The following is an 18,965-nucleotide window of genomic DNA, read 5'->3' on the forward strand; positions in this document are numbered from 1 at the left end:
ATGGTTGAAAACGTTTGGAACCATTTCTATTCAATCAACAAATATTGAGTGCCCAAGCATACTGGGATCTGTGTAAGGTTCTGGGGTTACAAAAGATAGAGTTCCTGCCCTTAAGGAATTCTTAATACCAGGAAGAAGACAGATATTCAAACAAATAACAGTGCCATGTGAATGCTGTAACAGAGGTCCATTTCAAATGCTATGGTAACTCAGATAAGGGAGCAGTTAAGGATGCTCGGAGGGTGGTCAGGTGAATCTCAGGAAGCAATCAGGGCCCAGTGGCATTTTTAAAGATATGTGTTATCTGCATGAAATGGGTTGGATCATGCCAGGCAGAAGGAGCTGTGTGGATAAAGAAGCTGAGCTGTGAAGAGCAGAGTACTGAGAGTGGCCTGGGCTGAAGCGGGACAGGCATACAGGAACTCATTGCTCCAGGGCCATAGGAGTCACAATGTGAAGTCTGGACTCCTTTTGATAGATAAAAAAGTGCTCCAAACAGAGAAATGCTGGACTTGATGAGAGGTTATAAATCATTTTACACATATTGGATTTTTAGGGAGGGTGGAATATCTCGGGAGAAATTACTGGGGCTCATTCACTTATGTGGCTGCTCAACAGATGCTGAAAAATTAGAGACTAGAGCAAATGGGTAAAGAATATCGTAGGGAAACATAGTTTAAGATCAGGAAGTGGGATGCCAGAAGAATGCCCAGATGAAAAAGTGGCCAAAAAAGTGCAAGAAGCTTCAGAAGATGCAGCTTTCCAGGGCAGGGATGGTCCGTGATGGCGGCCATACAGAGATCCTCACAGAAAATGACAGATTAGCAGTTAGTTGCTCACTGGAAACCAGCTTTGAGAAAAACTTTTGCTGCAGTGTTATTCATTGACTCGTAGAGTGCATTTTCATAGTTGATAGATTAATATTAAATGGTTTAAGAGACTTACTTTTGCAGCTGGGTTGTGCTGGCTGATTATGATTGGAAACACTTCAATTAAAAAGCAGTGTGCCCAAACAGTCATAATACTAGTGATGAGCCCCCTAGTGATGGTCTGTGGAGGGTCCTATGAATGAAAGGCAGGGTGAGCTCCTCCTTTAACTTCAAGTGACTTTCTTCTGTTAGCAAATTTGACAGATAAATCTTTAAATCTAAAGCCAAGGCATTTTATTTTGGATTCCCAGATGCATCAGTAGCTAACCTATGATGAGCACGGACATGGGTAGATGGTGACCAGATGCAGCTGAAATACTGTACTAACCCACTTTAAAAAGTGAAAAACAGTACTCCAAAGTAAGCCTCGCCTAAGAAAGTGCGTAATCCTCACCTGGTGAAGGAGGCACTGATGCTCACTAGATAAATTTCTACACAGAGATGAAAATTGTGGCTGTTGAATAAAGGAGTCACCAGATCTTTATCATTTCATATACCTTCCAGCTTCATGTGCTTCCTTATGTATTGTCTGCCCTTGGTTTTTAAACTTTTGCTTATCTCTAATAATGACCTAAACATGCAATAAGTTATATGACACAAACAGTTGTTAGCTGTGTGATGCTTTCTATTTGAATGATTGCTATGACTTTGTTTCTTAAAACAGTCATATACAGTAAATGGAAGTCATTTCCTCTGTGTGTAGTAAAGTATGATTACTCCCCAAAGGAGCTAGGGCCAGAACAATCAGAATTAGAATCCAAATCCTTGGGCAGCCCCGGGCGGGGGGGGGGGGGGGGGGGGGTGTCAGCGGTTTAGCGCCACCTTCAGCCCAGGGTGTGATCCTGGAGACCTGGAATTGAGTCCCATGTCAGGCTTCCTGCATGGAGCCTGTTTCTCCCTCTGCCTGTGTCTCTGCCTCTCTCTCTCTCTCTCTCTCTCTCTCTCATGAATAAATAAATAAAATCTTAAAAAAAAAAAAAAAGAATCCAAATCCTTATTTTCACAGGTGAATTGCCTTACTGTGCCTTGACATTGCATAAATAAGTATATGGGAGGTAAGAGAAAGTATAGGGTAAGCCTGGCAACACCGCCGAATCCTGAGGAGGAGAGCAGTTCAAGGAGAACCTGAGAAAGAGTGTCATTTTCTCAGGAGGCTTGAGGGAGAATGACAGCAAAAGGCCATTAGTTGGCCAGTAGATTAGCCCTTTCTGATGTTTTATATAAAAGTTATCCGTAGTGTGGCAAGAGGAGAAATCAGTTTCCAGAGAGGAAGACGTGAGGCAGGAAGAGGAAGCATCACCAATGCTTGGCTGATTGAGAATTTTGCAGAACAATGGCAGGTGATCTGGTGGGGGAGAAGAGAGCAGAATCCAGTGAAGCCAGTGTGTGTTTTATGGAACCCTCTTGTGCTGAACGAAATATAAGAGCTTAACACACTGTGCCTTTCTGCCAATGGTTGGGTCCATTCTTCACTTATATTTGGGCTCAATGTTTTCAGACGGTTAAAGTTCCTGAGAGTCTGATGTGTACATAAAGTGGGGCTCACAATAATTGGTTTTATTCCACCAACTGATTCTTGTTCCAGAATAGTAGCCATCCCAGTATCCTTTCCCAGAGTGAGCTGTTTGTTGTCTGCAGCAAACTCGAGGAGCCTGGTGCTCCCTACTTTTCTCTTAGGGAGCTAATATAGGACAGGCACTGCTTGAACACCTCAGCAGTAAGCATTTGGAAGACACTGTGTTTGCATCTGCTGAAGCCAGAAAACTGTGGGAAAACAAACCATGTTATCAGGGTTCTAATGGAGGCCCTGGTAGTTTGTGCTTGGATAAGAGATAGATGGGTCTTTTTCTTTTCTTTTTTCTTTTCTTTTCTTTCTTTCTTTCTCTTTCTTTTTTTAACAATATCAACTCTGATCAGTAAAATTCTGTCAATTTCTATCACTTGTTTTGTCATTAGCTTAGCCCACGATCTTCTCAAAGTCAAAATTGTTTATGTCTGGGATTCAGTTTCAATATTTAGAAATGGAAGAGAAAAATAGAAATAGACATTTTTGAAGGTCTGTTATATCTCTCACATGTTATAGTATCTCATTTACTGTTCATAAAAAACCCAGGAAGGTATGTACTCTTCAGTCCCATTTCATAGCTGGAAACAGAGAGCTTCAGAGAAGTGGATATGGCCAGGCTCATACAGACAATAAGGGCAGAGCTCTAACTTGAATTCAGGACCATCTGATCTTCCCAATACACGAATGAAATTACAAAAATATGGCTTGTGAAGTATCAGTCATCACATAGGGTGTTCTGAGAACATTATTTAAGTTGCAGCTTATTTGCAATTCAGTCACATATTCTTTACTAGTATCATCTCTATAAATTCCAGATAATTTTCTCAGACATTCTAAGTAACTTTGGTTGGGGTTTTCCTCTAGATGCTAAATGTTTACATACTTTTATAGTGCCTTAGTTTCTTAATATATTAAAAATGCCAACTATAAACAGGAAACACATGATAAAATAAATCCATACATCTATAATAGAGTGAAAATAACTTTTTACCATTTTGAGTAGCAGTAGTTTTTCTGAAAAGGAAGCAGATGGAATTCTAGACCTTCAACACTGATTCTAATGCTACAACTCATCAAAATCTATTATTAATGAAAAATATAAGCAATTAGGGTAAAAAATTAACTGGCATTGCATTCATATTAGTGTCATTTAGTGTTTCTGAAATTATTCTCCAGTGGAGCACTGTGTTCTATCCAATGGACTTAGATATTAAAGTCAAATAATACAGACCTTTTCCTAATTTGCAGGAAAAACATATTTAAAGTATAGATTTATATAATTTTAAATTTTTATAATAAATTATTCTTAAGCCTTTGGTATGTCACCTCTGATTGAATGCTAGATTATCTAGCAATAGTATATGACCAAATTTGAAAAATTACATTTGAATAACTTTTTAAAAATCAGCATTTTTATGGTATTACATAGACAGCACCCTGACCCCCAGGTGCTTGGCCATCTGAACTACTTTGAGAGATTAAACTGTCAATGAAGTTAGTTTAAAATTTATTCACAAAATGCATCACTCAGGACAAGTCAGCCTTATTACTGCTGTAAGATATGGAATGACTCCACTGAGTAATTGTTCAAATATTTAGGTAAAGTTTCCTTCTTCGCATTCAGCAAGTATAATAAAATGCCTATGAAAAATTAATGTCTTACCTACAGCATAATGGACAGTCTCTTTTAGCCTATTTATCCATAAAATGCCAAAATAAACATTAAGAAACATTTGCAAAGTACATTTAGTATTCCCCTCTATCCCCCTGCAAAGAAAACACCAGTATGAAATAGTTCTGTGATTCTGGGCACTTCACCTCCTCAAGCTGCACAGTACCTAGCTCATCTATGATGGAAGAATATGATCATTTAAATGCAACAAGAACATCTTTGTAAATGGGCCTGCCCCCTTTCAACAGCAGCACAGAGCTAGAATTCATCTCACCATTGGCTCTGCTTCCTGTAAATGAAGAAGTTGAGTAACCAAGAAGCCAACTAGACCTTCCTCCCTTCCTGAGCTTTGAGGGCCAGGTCTTTGCAAATTCCACCCTTCCTTCCTGAAATCCTGGGCTCAGAAGGGCAGTAACAGAGAGATGGAAAAAACACACACATCCCCTCCTTGCTGACCTTTCATCTCTTCTAAGATGGTCTCACTATATTTGCCATGGAAAGTATGTCCAGTAGATATAATACCAAGAATGGCTTCAAGATTACTTTTTAATGGGTAGAAAAAATTATTATGGCTGAGTTTTAAAGAATGCTATTGATGTTCTCTACAGAGCAGGCGGGTTACATCTAAGTAAGTTTAAGTAGCTGAACATTGTGTGCTCTACCCAGGGATAATTAGGGGGCAAACATAGGTTTATATCATCTTTATGGGTCTCTTTTTAAATAAACTTTTTTATTTTTGAGTAGTTACAGAAAAGGTGCGAAGATAGTACAGTTATCATTTTCCCCACATCCAGTTTCCTTTATTAACATCTTACATTACCATGTATATTTGCCACAACTAAGAAACCAACATCAGTACATTATTATTCACTAATTCTGTATTTGTATTTTATTTCTTTTTCCCAAATAGTCTTTTTCTGTTCCAGGAAACTGTCTAGGACACCACATTATATTTAGTCATCATGCCTCCGTAAGTCTCATTCAGACTTACACAGGTATTTTTAAACTACTTAAGTATAATAGTAGATGGTTAGGAATTTCATTACATATGCGATGTACAGAATTAACCTATGGTGAGGAACTCTGAATCCTGATTTTTGTCCCCCTCTCAGAGGAACCCCCTTCATTTCTCAATTCAAAATATGAGATAAGATAGTGATGGTTGTGCTGGGGTAGCTTTAGAGAGAACTAGTGAATTGCCCCCCTGACATGCCATAATTTGCTTTCCTCCCCAATTTCCCGCATTGTGTGCCCGGGGACAATGGGAGAATATGTTGTGGCTGTGGATATTACAGTGTGTGTGGAGAGGGCTGTTGTTTTTTTTTTTTTTTAAATAGGTATTTTTCAATTAAAAAAAAACTCATGGTGATTATGTTCACAAAGCAGGAAGAATGAAATAGCCTATTTATTTTTAATATTGACCCACAGCTAAAGATAATGTACAGTTTTGCATATGTCCTTATAATCATGATCTTAAGGGACAGCAAGAAATAAGACTCTCAAGGAATAGAACCTGAGGAAGGACGTGTTATTGTTCTGTTCAATCTCAGAGCTTCTCTTAAAGCTGACAGTGGAAAGTCCCATTGACGCGAAGCACTTCAGCTTCCATTTCTCTAGTTTCCTTTATAAAAAGAAGTTAAGCCTCTCCTGCTCAACTACAGAAACATTTTAAGTTAGGTAAGGTTTTCCATTTCTTCTGCCACCTCCCGGCTCAAGCTGTGATCATTGTGTGCCTTGAACTGTGGCAATAACCTCATTCTGTGTGTGTGTGTTTGTGTGTGTGTACTACTAACTGATCCTATTGGCAAACCCCTTTGGTCCAGCCTACACCTCACTGCTGGTTTAACCCTCCCCAACACTTCAATGGGCTTATTCTCCTTTTTGAAAATCTTGTCCATTTTCTAGAGAAGAAAGCTGAAATTCAGACTAGCATAAAGTACTTTCTATGATTTAGTTCCAACTTAAAATTTTCAACAGTTTTTTTCTTTATTCTGATATACCAAAGTCCCTACACCAGCCAAATATTTCTTCCCTCTGTTTGCTCAAAAACTTTCATTAAGTTAATCACTATAATTATTATGAACAAATAATTATTTGCACCTTCATTACCGTAGGCTTCCTGGCTTGAGTCTGTGCTTAGCTATTTTCTGGACTCTTAGCTCATATTTCTACCCTTGCTTTAAAAAAAAAAAAAAGGCATAGGTTAAAATCCTACCTTCATTTCTCTTTAACTTCCACTTACCTCTCCCTCTAGTGATCTCCCTGTCCTGTGGACTCCTGGTTTTAAGTGCACTCTTAGTATGGGGGTATATCCCTTCCTGGTTGTGTTTTCTGTATATGCAAACTTATGTAGTGTCCACCTCAAGTTGGAATCTTACCAATTAAGTGATTTTTTAAAATTCTTCTTCTACTTAACATACTATGAACATTTTCATGTCATTAAATATTTTTGAACTGTGATTTTTAATGGTTTCATAGGTAATTTACATTACATTCCACATTGTATTAAGGCATTTGCACATAGTTGGACATTTAGAGTGTTGTCATTTTTTATATAATATATAATGCCCTGAACATTCTTACTTACCTCTAATTATGTATTTGAGATAAATTTCTAAGAATGGGCTTATTGAGAATGGCTTTTCTCGATTCTTGATCTGCATTTCCAAATTTCTTCCAGATGGGTTATGCCAATTTTTTTTTCACATGTCAGTAGTATTCGAACATGCCTATTTTATCACTGTCTCATTGGCATGAAGAGTTGTAATTTGCTTATATGAAATTTTGTGAGGGCAGCCCAGGTGGCTCAGCGGTTTAGTGCTGCCTTCAGCCCAGAATGTGGTCCTGGAGACCCAGGATCAAGTCCCACATCAGGTTCCCTGCATGGAGCCTCCTCCCTCTGCCTGTGTCTCTGCCTCTGTGTGTGTGTGTGTCTCTCATGAATAAATAAATAAAATCTTTAAAAAAAAAAAAGAAATTTTGTGATTTTGTGTTTGTGAATAGATAGGTAAAACCTATCTCATTGTAGGTTTACATGTTCTATTTATAAGGCCTTTATCAGATGGGTGTTTGCAAGTGTTTACTCCGGGGCCAGAGCCTGTCTTTTCATCACTTTCTTAACAGTGTCTTTCTAAATGCAGAAGCTCTTAATTTTTTTATTGAAGTATTGTTGACATACAATGTTACATTAGTTTCTAGTGTACAGCATAGTGATTCCACAAATTTAGACATTATGCTCACCACAAGTGTAGATGCCATCTGTCACTGTACAGCACTATTACAGTATCATAGATTATATTCCCTCTGTTGTACTTTTCATCCCCATGACTTATTCATTCCATAGCTGGAAGTCTGTGGCTCTCACTCCCTTCACCCATTTTGCTCATCCCCCTAGCTCTGCCCCTCTGGCAATCATTAGCTTGTTCTCTGTATTTGTGGGTCTGGTTCTCCTTTTTATTTGTTTTGTTTTGTCTTTCCTATTCCACATACAAGTGAAATCATAGGGTATTTGTCTTTCTCAGTCTGACTCACATTACTTAGCATAATACTCTCTAGGTCCATCCATATTGTTGCAAGTGGCAGTATTTCATTCTCTTTGATGGCTGAGTAATATTCCATTGTATATGTATATACCACATATTCTATATCCATTCATCTATGGGTGGACACTTACTCAAGCTTCCATATCTTGGTGGCTGCATCGATTTTTTTTTCCCACCAACGGTACATGAGGGTTCGCTTTTGTACACGTCCTCACCAACACTTGTTATTTCTTATCTTTTTTATTCTGGTCATTTGACACATTTAAGGTAATATCTTATAGTGGTTTTGATTTGCATTTTCTTGATGATGGTGATATTGAGCATCTTTTCATGTGTCTGTTTGCCATCTGTTTGTTCTCTTCAGAAAAAAAAAAGTCTGTTTGGATCCTCTGTCCATTTTTAATTGGATTATTTGGGGGAGTTTTTGGGGTTGAGTTGTGCAAGTTCTTAAAATATATTTTGTATATTAACTCCTTTTAAGTTATGTCACTTGCAAATATCTTCTCCCATTCAGTAGGTTGCCTTTTCATTCTGTGGGTGGTTTCCTTCACTCTACAAAAGCTTTTTATTTTGGTTTAGTCTCACTAGTTTATTTTTGCTTTTGTTTCCCTTGCCTGGGGAGACATATTTAGAAAAATGTTGCTATGGCCGATGTACGAGAAATTACTGCCTGTGTTTTCTTCTAAAACGTTTATGGTTTTATGTCTCATATTTAGGTATCTTTAATCTAATTTGAGTTTATTTTTGTGTGAGAAAGCATAAGAAAGTTGTCCTGTTTCATTCTTTTGTATGTAGCAGTCCAGTTTTCCCACCACCAACATCATTTATTGAAGAGACTGTCTTTTTGCCATTTTGTATTCGTACCTTCCTTGTCCTTGATTAATTGACCATATATGCATGGTTTATTTCTGGGTTCTCTAATCTGTTCCATTGATCTATGTATCTATTTTTGTGCCACTACCAAACTGTTTTGACTAGTAGAGATTTGTAGTTTATCTTCAAATCTGAGATTGTGAAAGCTTCAGTTTTATTCTTCTTTTTCAAGAATGCTTTGGCCACTCAGGGTCTTTTGAGGCTCCATACAAATTTTAGTATCTAGTTCTGTGAAAAATGCTGTTGGTATTTTGATAAGAGTTGCATTGAATCTATAGATTACTTTGGGTAATATGGAAGTTGTAATAATATTAATTCTTCCATTCCATGAAGATGAAATATCTTTCCTTTGTATCTTCTGCAATTTCTTTTGTCAATGTCATAATAGTTACCAGAGTTCAGGTCTTTTACTTCTTCGTTAAATTTATTCCTAGGTATTTTATTCTGTTTGGTGCAATTGTAAATGGAATTGTTTTTGTAATTTCTCATTCTGCTACTTTGTTATTAGGGTAAAGAAATGCAACTGATTTCTGTGTATTTTGTATCCTGTAACTTTACTGAATTCATTTATTGTTTCTAATAGTTTTTTGATAGACATGGCACTATATATATATTATGTCATCTGCAAATAGTGACAACTTTATTTCTTCCCTATCAATTTGGATGCCTTTTATTTCTATTTCTATTACCTGTTTGCTGTGACTAGGATTTGCTGTACTGTGTTGAATAAAAGTGGTAACAGTGGACATCTTTGCCTTGTTCCTGATCTTAAAGGAAAAGCTCTCAGTTTTTCTCCATTGAGTATGATGTTATCTGTATGTTCTTCATGTATGGCCTTTATTATGTTGAGGTTTGTTCCATCTAAACCCACTTTATTGAGCATTTTTATCATAAATGATGTTAATTTTGTCAAATGCTTTTTCTGCATCTATTAAGATGATCACATGACTCTTTCCTTCATTTGGTTAATGTGGTATATCATGTTGATTGATTTGTGAATATTGAACATCCTTTCATCCCCAGAACATAAACATTTAATTTTGATGATTTTCAGTATCAGATTGTCATGGAGGTTGCTCTTGGTATGTCACCTAAGAAATCCTTGGCTAGCCCAGAGTCACAAAGATTTTCTACTGTTTTCTTCAGAAGTTTTATAGTTTTAAGTTTTTATAGTAGGATTTTTTAGTTAATTTTTGCACATGGCATGAGATATCAATTGGGGTTTATTTTCTCATGATAATTAATAAAAGACCACAAATCTTTCCAGCTTAAGGAAATTAAAATAACTCATCTATCAAAGATATATTTATTGTTTAAAAAAGAGAGCAGGAGTTTGCCTTTAAGGTGATACACAGGAAATTATTGCTACTGGTCTATGTCTTGACTCTAATTTGGGGCATACCTCAGATGAGTAGATAAATTATTATTGGCAGAAAAGCATACATTATATTACCATTTAGGTTATTTGTTTGGGAGCTAGATTTGTTTGTTTCAGCTAAACAACTAATGTAATTGTGTTAATACATTTATTTATACAACAAACATTTTTGAGACTTAAGGAGTACAAGGCACTGTACTTCTTGGACAGTATGGGAAAAATAATTTCTCTGTGGTCCATGAGTAACCTGTATGCAATTAACATCTGACTTCTAGAATGAAAGGAAGTGGAAGTAATTAACTTTCTTGAACCACAAAATTCTAATGTAAGGAACATCTGTCAGCATTAAGAGATTTGGGCCCTTAGGAATATACTAATAAAGATTATTAAAGGAAAAGATGTGATAAATAAGAAAACTTTGTGGTGACTATAGCTTGGAGTTATTTGTGAAATGAAAAGTTTCTCACTAATTGGCAGGCCACCAAAGCCTTCTTATCACCTGTTTTTCTCTGTAGGTCATCAGCTCCATGAGCTCCCTTTCTGAGTACTGCCTGCCTTCCATTCTGCGTACATTATTTGACTGGTATAAAAGGCAAAATGGCATCGAGGATGAATCACATGAATACAGACCACGAACAAGCAATAAATCAAAAAGGTACATTTCTTTTGTGTAGGAATATGAGATTGGTTCATCCTTCCCCATCTCCTTTTTCTCTTTCTTTTCTTTTTTTTTTCTTTTCTTTTCTTTCTTTCTTTCTTTCTTTCTTTCTTTCTTTCTTTCTTTCCTTTCTTTCTTTCTTTCTTTCTTTCTTTTTTTCTTTCTTTCTTTCTCTTTCTGGAACATAAGTCAAAATGGGATTTATGCATTATCTACATCTGCCTGTCTGCACATAGATACCTGGCAGGTGCTGTGGGGGGCCCCCTGTCTAGAGTGGGAGTATTAGTCACTGCCAGTTGTCACAGGTTGAAAAGACATCCTCAGCCTTATTCTGATATTGGGGCATGTGTAAAGGGCCCCACGTTGCCCTCCTGCCTGCTTCTTTCCTGAGCCCTGTCTCCTCCAGTGGATACCTAAAAGCAGAAGGGCTGTTGCAGGCCCTGCAGGATGCTGCCCAGTCCTTGTTAGTCACCTTCAGTGCTCAGTGTGCTGTTGTGGGGAAGAGGCTGGGGGGACATCAGTGGTAGGCCTGGGGCCACCATTAGCGCTGTGACTTTGGACAACTCACCACCTCTATGTGACTTGTCTTTTCAAGAGCAAAACGGGGAAGTCAGATTACACCATCTTGAACTTTGCCTGAGGCTGAGAATTTTGTTTATTTATTTTGTGATCCCTTTCTCTTATGGATTTGAAAAGTAGAACTCACTGCTACAGAAACACTTTAGCAACTGTAAAATTTAAGATTCTTACACTGTCCAATGAGTGTGCACCCCCCAAAAGTTTATATAAATAAATATATGTAGTTCATATGTTTGAAATATAAGTAAATAGAAAAAAATATTTGCCCATATTTACTTTTTTAAAAAAGGCTATTTTATTTTTTTTTAAATTTTTATTTATTTATGATAGTCACACACACACACAGAGAGAGAGAGGCAGAGACACAGGCAGAGGGAGAAGCAGGCTCCATGCACCGGGAGCCCGATGTGGGATTCGATCCCGGGTCTCCAGGATCGCGCCCTGGGCCAAAGGCAGGCGCCAAACCGCTGCGCCACCCAGGGATCCCAAAAAAGGCTATTTTAAAAGCAGACTTCTCTATATGAATTGATTATGCATTTTTAAAGGCAGTAAACTAAAATGGATCATTCAGAACATCAGATATTAACTACTTCTTGTGAGTGATTTATCTCATTTTTCTTGATACTTCAATATTATTTTAATATCCACTTTTTACTGTCATGAAATGAGTTATATTTCATCCAAACTTGTAATTTCATTTTATAATATGCTTGAATTTATGCAAGATTTAATCATTTATTTATCATTTGGGAGAGAAATTAATAACTTTTTCATATTGAATCATTTTTTTAGTTGAAGAGAGGGAATTTTTTATTGAAATATAATTTACACATGGCACAATTCATTCTTTTAAAGTGTGTAATTCTGTAGTTTTAGTATATCCATAAGGTTGTGCAGCCATCACCACTAATTCCAGAACATTTCATCATCCTGCAAAGAAACCCCATACTAATTAACAGTCTCTTCTTACAAATATTTTTGATGTATCAATTTTTAAAGTTAAAAATCTCAGTTCTGTGTCTAAAAGTGGTTCAGACTGTATGATTAATAAATTCATGGTATCAGGGGTGATACCATTGAGTGGCTCAGTTGGTTAAGCATCTGACTTTGGCTCAGGTCATAGTCTCAGGGTCCTGGGATCCAGCCATGTCTGGCTTCTTGCTCAGTGAGGAGTCTCCTTCTCCTTCCCCTCCTGCCTCCCCCACTGCTTATGCTCTCTCTCTCTCCCTCTCAAATAAACAAATAATATCTTTAAAAAAATAAATTAACTAATTAATTAATGGCAAGACTTTATTATTCTTCTAATTACATGTTAGTTTATAAACAGATATTAAACATTTCCTTGGGGAAGTGAGGAGGAATGGGACAGTTTTAGTAAGTTGAATTAAGTGGGTCTTAATTTTGTTTCTCTGTTTTGTCAGAATGTAGTTAATAAAACTAGATTTTTCATGAATTTATTTCTGTATGGATTGAAAATAATATTTTAAAAATCATGTTACTGATCATTTTCAGGAGATCAGAGTAATTGCCAAGATCAAATACAGCATCAGGACAGTGAAATTCAACTCAGCAGCATTTGATTAGCATTTGGAAGTTCAAAATAAGAATGTGTGTTTGGGTGAAAGCCAAAAGAATGAGGGCGTCTAGAACATGATGTAGGTGATAATGTGAGTTTCTGTTACTAGAAAAAAAGAAAAGAGGAACTTTAGAGAGAAGCATAAGCAACCAAAAACAGTCAAATGTAACATATGTGTACTAGGGTTATGATTTCTAAGATTAGTATAATATCAACATTTTGACTGCCAAATAAATTTGTCAAATGCTGTTGACTCCTGGCAGTTAGACCTCAAACCAGCAATAAAGTTGAATTCATTATTGGAAAATTATAGGTCTTACTTTATTGGAAAGCATAAATTGGCTTATTAGATAAAATAGAATCAGGGATTAAAAGTTGTTTTCCCTGCCAGGAACTATTACTTTTTCAAAGTCTTCTTGAGAGGACCCCTGTGGCCATCCAACGCAATAATTTTCTGTCTCCTGCTGCTGGCCATCTTTGAAAGTTCTCCTTCCTTTCAGTCTTCAAACTTCTTATTGACTTATTCCATAATATAATCTCCAGGTCAGACTAATGAATGTTATCTTTTTTAATTCAATTCCATGTGTTTTCCTCTCCTCCAGCTGGAAGAAGTTCTTTCCAGTTCTAGTGGGTCTTCCAGGACTTCAGATAGATGGTTTGGGCCAGTGCTCTTCCTCCCAACAAGATTGTTCACAATGATCCTGAATGAATTCCTACCCTGTCCATATATTTCTCCTTGAGAGTTACAGCTGCAACCTCCCTTGTTAATCCATTCTACATTCACCAGCCTTCATTCTACTTGCTCAAGGTTACAGAACTTCTTGGGGTACCTGGGTGGCTCAGTGGTTGAGTGTCTGCCTTCGGCTCAGGTTATGATCCCAGGATCCTGGTATGGAGTCCCGCATTGGGCTCCCTGCAGGGATCCTGCTTCTCCCTCTGCCTATGTCTCTGCCTTTCTCTCTTTCTCATGAAATAAATAAAATCTTTAAAAAAAAGAAAAAAGAAGTTACAGAGCTTCTCCAGAAGTTCTTTTTTAGATCTTAAATATCACCTTCCTTTCTTCTCATTCCCTTTGACTAAAGGGAAAAACATTCTGTATTTAAAATATTCTTGATTTATTTTGAAAACACCTGCCTGACAAGCCTATATTTGGTCATCCTTTCTCATGGCTTCTCCTTAATATGCAAGTATTTTTTTAATATGCAAGTATTGAGTGATTACATGTTCAAGACTATGCTAAATATATTATGCACTCTATCTTATTTAATACTCAAGGACACCTTTCTGTAATTACTATTATTATTCTCATTTTGTAGATGGAGCAATTAGTGGTAAATAGAAAAAGCATCATTTTGACTCAGTACTGTTGCACACCAAAGCCAACCTTCTTAGCCACAGTTCTGTGCTGGGATCTCAGCAATCATGTTATTTGTCTTTCTTGGTTCAAGTCCAAATTAGCCCTCAGTATGTTAGAGAAGCAGCAACTGAGGGTTAGTGGTGGGGATGGGAGAGGTAGTAGACTAACATTTCTGTCCTTCTGACAGTGCTAATTCTGCTCCCTAACTTTTGAGTGAGTTCAAATGACTCCACTTTGCCTCTTCTACCTCTTCTTTCACCTGCTTTATAACCATTCTGCCTCCACTGCCCCTTCACTTCTTCATTCATCAATCTCAAGTGGCAGAAGGTCAAGAGGAAAGAGGCATGGAAACAGCAACAAAAATTGTTCCTAACCTTTCTCCACCCTCTGTAGTCCTGCTGTAGCTGATAATTGTATTCTGTCCCCTTTTTTCCCCCTACATCATGTAGCTTCTTTTATAAGGACCTTCTTAATATCCACCTCTAGTATGACAGCCCTGCCCTGGTCTATATCCATTCTATAAATGATAGAATTCCAGAAAGTCATCTTAGAAAAGGACATGGAGGGGCACCTGGGTGGCTCAATCTGTTAAGTATCTGCCTTTGTCTCAGGTCATGATCCTGGAGTCCTGGGATTGAGCCCCACGTTGGGATTCTGTTTCTCCCTCTGCCCCTTCCCCTGCTTGTGCACTCTCTCTCTCTCTCTCTCTCTCTCTCAAATAAGTAAATAAAATATTTATTAAAAAAAGAAAGAAGAAAGAAAGAAAGAAAGAAAGAAAGAAAGAAAGAAAGAAAGAAAGGAAAGAAAGAAAGAAAGAAAGAAAGAAAGAAAGAAAGAAAGAAAGAAAGAAAGAAAGAAAGAAAGAAAGAAAGAAAAGTCCATGGAATGAGGTTGTAGATTCTCAAGTAGCCACTCAAGTTGACGTTGTGGAAAAGTTGAAATTTGAAGTCAAATATTCTGATCTGATGTGAGTTCCCTACACCTCACTGATTATAAAAAGCGTTAGCATATGTTTACCACTGCAGTCTTGTAATAGCAGAAGTGGTGTGCAGTCCATTGGGAATGAGCCCTCGATGTCTGATGAATTGTATCACTCTGAAAATATCTTCAATGCCACTGAATGTGAATATTTTAAATTTTACAGTGACGAACAACAGCGAGATTATTTAATGGAAAGACGGGACCTCGCCATTGATTTTATTTTTTCCTTAGTATTAATAGAAGTTTTGAAACAGGTAGGTCAGTAATTTAATGTTTCTTTTAGATAAAATTTATCTGAAAACCACTTACATTTTAAAAATCTGTTTTAAGTTGTTCATGAATTCCAAATACTGGGTCATGTGAACTATGTTTATTGATTGCTAAAGGCCATATATAGTTTCTAGAAGTACTGTTACTGATTTGATCTTTAATATTCTCTTCCAAGTTAAGAGCCATCTAATTTTTTTTCTTTTCAGATTCCACTTCATCCTGTAATAGACAGTCTAATACATGATGTTATTAATTTGGCTTTCAAGCACTTTAAGTACAAAGAAGGGTAAAGTAATTTCTCTCCTTAGAATTTTGAAGTTTGGTACTTGACTCTAAAACAAGTGTGCTATTTTTGGATGACTGGGGATCTCTCACTTGTCTAATCATATCTTATTTAGGTACCTTGGTCCTAACACTGGCAATATGCACATTGTGGCAGACCTGTATGCAGAAGTCATTGGAGTGTTGGCACAAGCTAAGTAAGTGAACATCAGTCCTTTACAGTAAGAATTCAAATGCCTCTTCTATTACAGCCCAGCCCTGCTCTCAGGAAGGGATTTTGTGTGAGCTTGCAGAGAACTAGGGTCCTTTTAGCTTTGGGCGCCATGTCTCTGAAATGGACTAAAAGCTCCCTCGATGCAAGTACTGAGTCTGTTTTCAATTGTTTTCTCCATAATCTTTTTTACATGGCAGTTGAGCCAGGTTCCATCAGGAGTCCATGAGTTTTTCAGACTACGACATCAAAGAAAGAAATGGACTAACCACATTACTTTCTCTCTGCCCAAATATTCCAAACAAGTTTACCGGTTTTAGAAGTTTTGTTTTCTATATTCCATGAGTGGGCAGTTACAATATAAATCATCTGTGAATGGGAAAATTCCATTCTAGAATGTCCGTTTACTATAGACCTTATTTAATTCAGCTGAGCTAAAAATGTCCCAGACTCTGTCATGGAAACAAGTTGGGGGAAAATTCTCATTGCTAAATTTATCTGGCCCCATAACACTACTTAGCAGGCTAGAACAAAGTGGTATTAGACTATTAGCAATAATATACTTCTTCCAAAAGTGATGTCACATCTTATTCACCCGTCTTCATCTTATTCCACCCTGAGGCAAATCAGACAAAATCCTGAATGCCTAGGTTAGGCAAAATGAGCCAGAGACAAAATATGAATCCAGGCCAAGAGGTGAACTTAAAGTAACAGTGATGCCCTGATGCTTGTGCAATGCAGTCCTCAGAAAGTCCTCCAAGAGATGAAATTTCCTAACTTAGTAGCATGCATGGAAATATCCAGTTTATCAAAAAAAAAAAAAAAAAAATTTGTAAAAAGTACTTACTCAGCAACATCACCTAGCCAAAACAGACAAGAACTCAGGAAACAGACCCCCCAAAACTCTTCCATGTGACTTATTTACCCCAAGCAGGTTTATCTATTCATATCAATTAGGTATTTTTGTTCTAACACATAAAACATCAGTGTTAGATGGGAGAGAGGTAGATACACTGATGCCAGTGAGAAATCTCAAGCTCAAAGACTGGCAGCAAGAGAGACGAAAGAGATAGCCAAAGCATACATAAGAACTAAATAGTAGTGCTATCTGAGCCATTTGCATGAGATTGTATTGCACTTTTATTGCAGCCCATTGTCATAACTGTGGTTCCTGGGTCATCTACAAAAAAAAAAAAAAAAAAAGCCCAATACATCTTTTTCTATTGCAATTGAATGACAAAAGTATTGGCATTTTGAAGGGAGAAGCTCCAGTTACCTAGCAAGCTGATGTGTGTCTTACCCCATTCCTAGAAAAGATAAGAAAAATGAGTTTTGATATGTATTTGGCTGATTTGTGTCAAATCCTGAAAATCTGGACGTATTCCGATGTAATTTCTTCTGTAATTTTCCCTTCTGTAATTCTCTTATACTATCATTTGGAAAATTTAATTTGCCAAAAATGGCCTTTTGTGTTTCTTTGTTTTGGTTTGGTTTAAGTTTTTGTGAATTATGCCTAACAATATCGATTACTGTAGAATGACCTTCCTTAGCAATACTGATTTTGAGTTGGCTGTGAATGAATTGAAAAACAATGTCATAACTAAACAACATTCTAAGGTTATAGGAATCTCTGTATTAGGCTAGATTTATATGATCCACTAAGCTAGTGTTTTCCTGCCAACCATGGCTTATTTTAATTTCCATGATGTCAGTATTTGTCCCAATTCTGCAATAGGGTATATGAAATGTCTCAATTTGGACGATGCTCCGGTACTTTCCAGTCATAAGAGAACCCCTTGGTCAGTCCTCTTACAATAACTGCAGTAAAGTATAGTAATCACAATGATATTCTTAACCAGTCAAGGTATAGATAATCTTTAATGATAGATAGTACAATCTTAAACTGGTGTCATAATCCGAATTATCACATTGCTTCCTTTTCATGAATATGCCAGAAACATTACTTTGTCATTGCCTTAGAAAAGTAGTGTTTCCTTTGTTCTCAGGCGGGGAAAGGATGTATGCTTATCTAGTACAGGGTGGTTATCTTTTTTTTTTTAATGAAGAAGTAATATAACAATTCTAATTTTAGACTTTACATCTAGCTCCCAGTAGTAATGCATATGAAATATTTTCTTCATTATGATTTTACTTATTAACTCTTAGTTTCAGTCTTTAAGTTTTAGCAAAATCACTATTTTTTATTTTACTAGCAATAATGTAATCTCTGCCTCCCATCCTTTATCATCACTGATTAAAGACTCAGCCTTTACCCAAACTCAAATGCCCAGAAATCTCCTCTAATTATCCAGCTGAAAAGAGCCTTTTAATTCTCCTATGCCCTACAGCCTCTTTAAGTGTATAATTCCCATAAAAGGCAATGTAAAATATGAGAAAGTGATCGGGCCTGACCATTCCACCTCCTGGAAAAATCAGCGAGATCCAAGCAAAGGGTCAGGCACTTGAGAACACACCTCACAAATAATAATAATTATTATTAATTATTAATATTTATTATTATTATTATTATTATTATTCGCATGGTTCATGGTCATTTCTACATTGTTGTATCTTCCCAAACTGTGCAGTCTTCTTAGGGAAGTGACTTTATTTCATAACTCATGATAAACAATAATTATTATTATTGTTATTATTAGTTGCATGGTTCATGGTCGATTCTACATTGTTTTATCTTCCCAATCAAACTGTACACTGTTCTTAGGGCAGTGAGTTTATTTTATAGTTCATGACAATGTAAGGAGCTGGAGTATAGTGGAAATTCCTGGAATTTTTTTCAGAAGACCTGGGTTTGAGTCTTTTTGGGGGGGGGGGTGGAGGCGGTGAGTCTTCCTTGTCATGTTGATCTTCCAAATTTGTTTCTTCTTTTGTAAAATGGAAATGCATTCACTGCCTGAATCAGTGCATTTTTGTGAAGGTAAAAATGTAAAAATAATATAATGTACATAAAATAGAAAACATCTTATAAATATACCTTATTGTTATTCCTAGTCCAGACCAGGACTTCATAAACTTTAGCACATCTGAATCACCTCTAGGGTGGTTAAACAAGATTACTGGAACTCACCCCCA

The 18,965-nt window shown here is 36.8% G+C and overlaps 1 protein-coding gene across 9 annotated transcripts in view; it reads left to right on the forward strand.

The window, feature by feature from the left end:
- FRY (FRY microtubule binding protein) overlaps window positions 1-18,965 on the forward strand; it is a 428,782-nt gene that overhangs the window by 242,245 nt on the left and 167,572 nt on the right. For all 9 annotated transcript variants that reach the window (XM_072719962.1, XM_025996751.2, XM_025996753.2 and 6 more), the window contains 4 exons: window positions 10,477-10,616; window positions 15,276-15,366; window positions 15,589-15,668; window positions 15,781-15,861. In XM_072719962.1, the coding sequence (XP_072576063.1) occupies window positions 10,477-10,616; window positions 15,276-15,366; window positions 15,589-15,668; window positions 15,781-15,861 (392 nt within the window). The remainder of the gene's footprint in view (window positions 1-10,476; window positions 10,617-15,275; window positions 15,367-15,588; window positions 15,669-15,780; window positions 15,862-18,965) is intronic.

This window comes from Vulpes vulpes, chromosome 9 (assembly GCF_048418805.1).
Source record: "Vulpes vulpes isolate BD-2025 chromosome 9, VulVul3, whole genome shotgun sequence".
Lineage (NCBI taxonomy): Eukaryota > Metazoa > Chordata > Mammalia > Carnivora > Canidae > Vulpes > Vulpes vulpes.